Source organism: Oryza brachyantha, chromosome 8 (genome assembly GCF_000231095.2).
Source record: "Oryza brachyantha chromosome 8, ObraRS2, whole genome shotgun sequence".
Taxonomy (NCBI): domain Eukaryota; kingdom Viridiplantae; phylum Streptophyta; class Magnoliopsida; order Poales; family Poaceae; genus Oryza; species Oryza brachyantha.
In genome coordinates, this window is record NC_023170.2 from 12,480,039 (window position 1) to 12,487,485 (window position 7,447).

The following is a 7,447-nucleotide window of genomic DNA, read 5'->3' on the forward strand; positions in this document are numbered from 1 at the left end:
ACACGTGCTAATGATGTCTTAATTAGACTCAAAAGATTCGTCTTGCGGTTTCTAAACAAGCTATAAATTTTGTTTTTTATTCATATCTGAAAATCCATTTCGATGTTCGGTCAAACGTCTAACTTGATCCAAAAATCTTCTTTCCCGCACCTAGCCCCATAAGAACATCCCAACAACTCTTTTATCCCATCATCTATCCTAAAAAATAGAGTATGGAGAGTAAAAATAATGCTCCAACAAACATCTATTCCATCCTCTATTTTTAAGATGTCCTCTATATCAGGAGAGAGAATATCTATATTTAGAATATTTAGATGTTCTCTCCATCATCTAAAACTCAAATGTTTCAACTTTGGCTACTATAAAACATAAAACAAATGCATGGTAGTTAAATGTATCAATAAAATATAATAGACTAGAATATAGATGCTTTAATATGGATGATCTGTTTGAGCACAGATATATCGGATGAAATTTTAATATGGATGATCTGTTGGAGTAACACAGATATATCCGATGAAATTTAGATAAGCTGAATCTCATCCCGTGCCGACCACGCGAAGCGAACTGCGTTTTGTTTTCCAAATTTCGGCGGTTTTCTTTCCCACGTTTTCCTCCCTTCCCAAGGAAGCATTCCTCACCGCTCGCTCCATCCAATGCTGCCCGCCGCCGCCACCGCCGCCTCGACCGCTCCTCCTCCTCCTCCTCCTCCGCCGCCGCCGCCGGCTGCTGCTGCCGGCGAGCCGCACGGGGCGCTGCTCCTGTCCCTGGCCTACCTGCCGCTGCGCGAGCTCCTGTGCTGCGCGCGCGCGTGCCGCCGCCTCCGCGACGCCGTCGCGGGGGACCCGCTCCTGTGGCGCCGCGTCGCGGTCGGCCCGCCGCTCAGCGGCCGGGTCACCGACGAGGCGCTCCTCGCGCTGGCGGGGCGCGCCGAGGGGACGCTCCGCTCCCTTCGCCTCCTCGGGTGCGGCCGCGTCTCCGACGCCGGCCTGCTCCGCGTCGTCGAGCGCAACCCCGGCATCACCGAGGTATTTCTTGGGAAGGGTTTTTCCGCGAGTGTTCCGTGCCCGCGATCTTTTGGTTTAGCACGACGAGGCCTTGGATTAGGGAATCATCTATGGATGATTGGGGGGATTCGGGCAGCGCGCGCCAAATGCTTGTTACAATGTCTGGCAGTATTATGTGCACGGTGGTGGCTGATTAGTTTCAGCATTTTGGTGCTCATGTTATCAGAAGTGAAAGGGTAACTATAAATGATATGTTAATTTGAAATCATTGAAATTTAAACATTCCATGTTTACAAACACAAACTGATGTTAGTTGATACTACATTGTACATTACTAAATTTGGAGCTTGATAGAGTTGTCGTGGTGTTCATGCCCTCAAAATAGCACTCACCTTAGATCTAGCACAATCACATTACTCTAGCATTTTATATTTCTACTATTTCTATAGGAAATACTACTCCATTTCATATTGTAAGACGTTTTGACTATGTCTAGATTAATCTATATATCAATGTATATTGTTTATATACATGTTAGATTCCTTAGCATCCATATGAATCTAGGCATTGTTAGAAAGTCTTACATTTTGAAACAGAGGTAGTATTATTTTTTATATAAGAACAGCTTGATGCAGGAGTTGAAGCTTTGTGCTTCTGGGTATAATCACATGTTATTGTTATTCCAATTCCTGTGATATAGACCTTTCTGAAATAGCACAAGCTATCTTTTATGATATCTAAGGTTGCAACAAAAGGTAGTGGTTGATTCCTTACTTCTAATAGATAAATCAATACAACTATGTAACCTGCTTCAATTCGTGGGGCACATCATTCAATCAAGTGTGAGACTGAGTTCCAGGTGACAGCATGATCTCATTGCCCATTAACATATTATTATTTTCTGGGTGGGTCCAGTGCTTATACCACTCAAATAGGTCAGGTATCTTATTTTTATGAGCCTGTTTTTATCACAGATTTCAGAGCTTGGGATTAAGCAGGTTACAGCCAAATAGAAATTGATACCTAATGCACATAAGGAACCATAGATAAGACCAAACACAAAACATCCCCATTTGACTCCATGGGCATAATGGTACAACTGTACAAACATCTGACTAAATCATTACCTTAAGGATTTAAGAAGGTTGAAGGTAATCCTAGACAGGTTTGGATAACCACCTAGTGTATTTTGTACTGGATTGTTTGATGTTCTTGCTGACTAAACTTGATTTTAACATGATTTTTGTGATTTCAAATGTACTGAATGTTTCATGCTCTGCACAAGGTGCATCTCATTGTGCAGTCTGTTTTTGAAACACATTAAACGGTTTAATTACTGTGGGAAACAGGAAAAGTTATTGGGTTCCAAGCAGGGGAAAGTTCTTGATGTAGGACTCTTTGTTAAAATATGGAATAAGTAGCAAATCATGCTGGGTTTCTATTGCTTACTTCCTCTGGGGTTGAGATTTCTCTGTATGTCTTGGTTGTTTTGCTTACTTGCTAACTGTGATAGCTATTGGGATTAGGGAGTCAGCGCTCAACAATATCTGTTGTAATTTTATATTTAGTACATTAAATCTGTAGTGGATTGATTGTATCCTCGAGAGATTTTACATATGGCCCTGTACATCACATAATACTGGAAAAGCATATTTATCTTGCCAAAAAAATGGAACAATTAGGGGCACTACAGTATTTGTGAATAAGAATTTGTTGCTCTTCAACTTAGATTGCTATGTTGTTTCTCTTAGCCACCTGTTTGGGGGATAGTATGAGACACATTTTGATTGGATTTTGGATATTCCAAACCTTATATGATACAATGTGGTGCAGTTGGTCAATACTCAATACTCATTATGGTCTAATCTACCTCATTCTTTTTTGTTTAATAAATGAAAGATCCTCAGTTTGGAATCTAGTTTGCTACTTAGGACACTATGATGTCAACTAGAGCTGAAATTTACTAGGTCATTAGAAGGTTACCACGACTAACTCACCATAGCCTTTCTAACTTTCTACTTGAGCAACATTAGACATCTCACGTATATCAAGTTTACTTTTCTCATATTTTGAAATTCAATCTGGAAACTAATAACTGTTATGTAACATTTTCTGATAAGCACTATTGAGGCACCAAAAGTTCCATCTTTGAAAATAATTATCACTTACGTCCAAAAAAAAAATAGTTATCACTAGCAACTTGCTGCGGGCAAGTTGTCTAGTTCCATTCCACAATCATGATTGTTGACCTCAGTTTTTATATGGAACAATAGTGAGCTTGTTAAATTGCCACTTTCAGTTACTGGAATGATTTAGGATGTTCTAGGTTAATAAAAACATGAGAAATAATTGCATGAGCTGATTTGTTGTATGAAGTTTGAACCTGTTTCACCTATATATAGCACTGTTGACTTAACTATGCTATCTTCCCTATCTTGCATAATAGACATTGGCCACAATTTATTTTGTATTGCGTAAATCTGTCTACTACTGCATAATGTTAATATATGTGTTCAATTTGATGCTTTGTTTTTTCTAGACAATGAAATCAATATATGCTCATGAACAGAAATTATATTCACTTGACATCATAGCACTTCTATTCAATAGCTTTACTGACCTTTGGGTGCATCTTATCTAACTTATTATTTAACTTGCAGCTCTATATGCCCAGATGTACAGGCTTAACTGCTGATGGTGTGGTGAAGATTGTTCAGGTTCTTTATGAACGCAAGGGGAATCTCAATCGCCTTAGAGTACATGGTATTTCCAGGATGACTACGCATCATCTCGATGCTATCAATTCTGTCATGTGCAACAGTGATCCACAACAAGATGAGCAATCACTTTTCTATAGCCACAGAGTCCATGAAGTGCTCAACTCCAATGATGAACGACGTATTGATGTTGATGTCTGTCCTATGTGCACAAATGTGAGGCTGGTGTTTGATTGTACAAGGGATGGCTGTAGGTACCTTCTGTTCCTTTTAACTCTTATTGGCTTCTGGTCTTTGGAAATTTTCCATGGAATTTATAGAAAAATTGACACTGTTTTTGTTACTTTGCTTATCACAACTCATCTTTGATGTATGACTGCAAGGTTCAGTACTTCCGATATTTTTTAGTGTGCTCTCCTGTGGTTGTGGAATTGACTTGGAGATCTCTTCTTTTCTGAAAAGCTTTCAAATGATGGTCCCGAAACCCATTTACCTCCCCTATTTGGTGGAATTGACTGCAAGGTTCAGTACTTCCGATATTTTTTATTGGAAAGCAACTGAACAATTAATTTTTGTTTTGATGCTCTTGGCTGCTATCCTTTGGCTTTTTGGTGGAAAAAGCGGAACGATATATTTGCAAATGAAAAATAATTTGTAAATAAATTTTTTATATACATGTTCTAAGTGATCTAAAAGTAAAGACTGAAAAATAAATTATGATGAAAAAATTCAAAATTAACTCCATGTTTAAGATTGAAAATTTAAATTTTGTCTTATAAGCATAAGCAAAAACGAAGAGACGAGGGTGTTGTTGGAACAACCGGTTCAAGATTTTGAACATTTTTGTATTTCTTCTGGTCTATTGACTTTGACCTGCACCTGTTCATTCTACAAAAGAAGGTTTGATCACATTTTGATAATTTGATTACATTTCAGGAAAAAGGATAGTTGGCATCAATGTCGAGGCTGCTTCTTCTGCATTGCTCGATGCGAAACATGCGGTGGTTGCATCGACTTGGAGGAGCTCAGCGAGACTGAACTCGCCTGCTCAGACTTCCTGTGCATGGAGTGCTGGCTTGCGCTCCCGAAATGTAGCACATGCAACCGGCCCTACTGCAAGAGGCATGAAAATCTTAAGGTTTCTGTATCACCATCTGGCCAATTTACTTGTCACCGTTGCGAGGAGTTTTGCACCTCACCGGAGAGCCCGGAAGAAAATTCTTACAAGTGAGCTCCTGCCCCTCTAGAGGAACCACAAGTACTCTTTGAGTACTTTAGATATGGAACTACTACTGTTCTACTCCCTCCATCCCAAAATAAACCAATTTTTCACTTTTTACCTACAATTTTTAACCTTTTGTCTTATCAAATTTTTTTGCGATTGATATTTTTGTTTTTATTAGATAATAAATTATGAATAGTACTTTACGTGTGACTAATTTTTTCTAATTTCCTAAAATTTTTTTAAATAAGACGGATGATCAAACGTTGGACACGAAAACCGGAGAATTGGTTTTTTTTTGACAGAGGGAGTACTTGCCGTCTCTGTACCAGCATTTACTGTAGACTTTTACTTTAACGCGTCAAACAGAATAGACTAACTGATTGTACAGGAAATCTAGAATTCTGATTTGCTATCTCCTATTGAGTACGTCAAATTTTGTGGGTGCAGACTTCATGGACTTGTACACCTTGTCTGAAAACTCTGCTCCATTGCTCTCAGCAGTTGGCTTATTCCTGTGGAGTGTACTAACCTTCCAGAGTTCCAGCTTAGAATTTACTCAGCATGACAAACTGAAGAACACCTTTATTCACCATCCTTTGTCATTTTGGCTGTGGTATGCATCGTGATTTCGGACGATACTCCTCCAAGAAATGCTAATGAAATGGAATGCCATCAAATTTCTATCATTTTTGCAGGAAAAATGATTTCTATCCCTGACTATTTGGAACCTCAAAGTCTATGTGATGAACAGTCATTCAAGGGTTTAGATTATTATTTTTTTGAAAAAGTTGCACAAATTTAAGTAGTCAAGAGTTGATGACATTTTGCTTTCGATACACAGATTCGTGGCACGTCTATATCAGTATTTTGGTCCCTTACTATCTTGATCAAAAGAGCGCCAGCGACATAAGAGAGCTATACGGCCTAACTAGATTGATTATATTGGTATTAAACGAGAGGTATACTGCGTAACTAGATTGGTTATGTTGGGTCTTAAAAGGACACGTACATTACATTGTTCTTAAGTTATCCTATATAGGCAAGATGTAAAAGAGGGATTGTTGGCTTTTTTTTTTGGAAAAACCAAAAGATATATTTGTACAGTAAAAGTAATTTATGAATAAAATTTTTATATATGTGTTCGTAGCTATTTAAAAGCAAAATCTGGAAGATAAGCTATGATAAAAATTCATCAAAATATACTTACAAATCTAATGCTGAAAATCCAAGTTTGAACTTATAAGGATAAGCAGAAGCGAAAATATGAGACTAAAAATGATCATATATTACCATAGCTACCAGATACTGTACGCTTTGTTATCACTTGATTCATTTAGGTTCAATAAAATCAACTATAGCTATAAATGTTTGATGTTGGTTAGTTTAATTTGAACTACCCAAAGCCAAAAAAGAAAAAGGGGAGCGCCCTTTTTCTTTCTAACGAGATTGTTTGTTTAGTGTGTAACTAGTTTGTAACTAAAGTGAGTCGAACATGTACGTACGGAATAACCCTCGAGGGGAACAATTAGGCAATGAAAAGCTTAAAAAAGCATAAATAATTACCTTAAGTTCTTGCGTCTCCATGGCTATTTGAGCAATCATTTTAACGAGGGAATCCAATAGCTAGCATGGTGAAATCAGAATCTAACTTTACCAATTGAGATATCACACTCTCGAGCAGTAGTCGAGTCTACATTTTTAGACCATACCTAATAACATTAAGACCACGAATCCTTCTAGATGTGAACCCGGAATACTGAAAACATGCGTATTTCGTCGACAAAAGAGGGCAAAGTTAGTAGCACATCCATCCATGTACCTATTTCGCGACAATCAATTTACAGCGACAATAGCATAAAGATATTGTTTTTTTATCAAAACATTCCGAAAAATAATCAGTGCTCCTGTGTAACACGATAATTATATGTGATTTGATTCAATTCCTTAAAAAGACCCTTGTAAAATTCCTACGTTCCAAAGAAGGGCCTCACATAACGGGACAGATGGCGGCAGGGGATTTGCTCCATGAAAATAGCAGAAACATGAAAAAGAAAAGGGGAAGCTTTCTACTCTACACCCTTCACCAGTGAGTTCCAAGGCAAGGCATCACTGATCAGTGGTTGTGCTGTTCCATCTAATCCTCTGCTCCTTGCCATGAACTCAAGTGAAGGGCACCTCTTTTGTCCCCAACACACACACACACACACACACACAAGGGGGAAACAAAAATCAGTGCTAAATAGACTATACATCACCACAAGCTGAAGCCTTTTTCTCATCTTATCTTTTCTTTCTTTTTTTTTGGCGTCGGTGACCGTCATCAGGTACCCTAGAACTAACCACCCAATCCATGACATTTACATGAGCACTAACACCCCAAGAGCACACGCGTCCTGAGAGACAGGATCTGCAGTGAGCAACAGCCAAAAAGAGGCATGGCATGAGCTTTGTGAAATTGTGACTCTGGGTGGCAACATGTGTCATGAAATTTGCAGTTC

General features: G+C 38.7%; 1 protein-coding gene across 2 annotated transcripts; it reads left to right on the forward strand.

Moving 5' to 3' along the window:
* The first annotated feature begins 656 nt into the window (after positions 1 to 656).
* On the forward strand, positions 657 to 5,756 carry LOC102701375 (F-box protein SKIP28). Of its 2 annotated transcripts, XR_005812359.1 has the most exons (5): positions 657 to 1,028; positions 3,668 to 3,978; positions 4,661 to 4,951; positions 5,397 to 5,562; positions 5,645 to 5,756. XR_005812359.1 is itself a non-coding variant. In XM_040527035.1 (4 exons), the coding sequence occupies exons 1-4, from the start codon at positions 657 to 659 to the stop codon at positions 5,422 to 5,424; spliced, it is 1,002 nt and encodes a 333-aa protein (XP_040382969.1). In that variant the 3' UTR covers positions 5,425 to 5,756. The 2 variants fall into 2 exon arrangements, 1 of the variants encoding a protein (XP_040382969.1); XM_040527035.1 differs by having other exon boundaries at positions 5,397 to 5,756.
* The last annotated feature ends 1,691 nt before the right edge of the window (positions 5,757 to 7,447 follow it).

Coding starts and splice junctions, on each gene's coding strand:
- LOC102701375 (XM_040527035.1), top strand. CDS start 657: ATGCTGCCCGCCGCCGCCACCGCCGCCTCGACCGCTCCTCCTCCTCCT. Junction 1,029..3,667: donor GCAACCCCGGCATCACCGAG/GTATTTCTTGGG, acceptor TTTAACTTGCAG/CTCTATATGCCCAGATGTAC. Junction 3,979..4,660: donor TGTACAAGGGATGGCTGTAG/GTACCTTCTGTT, acceptor ATTACATTTCAG/GAAAAAGGATAGTTGGCATC.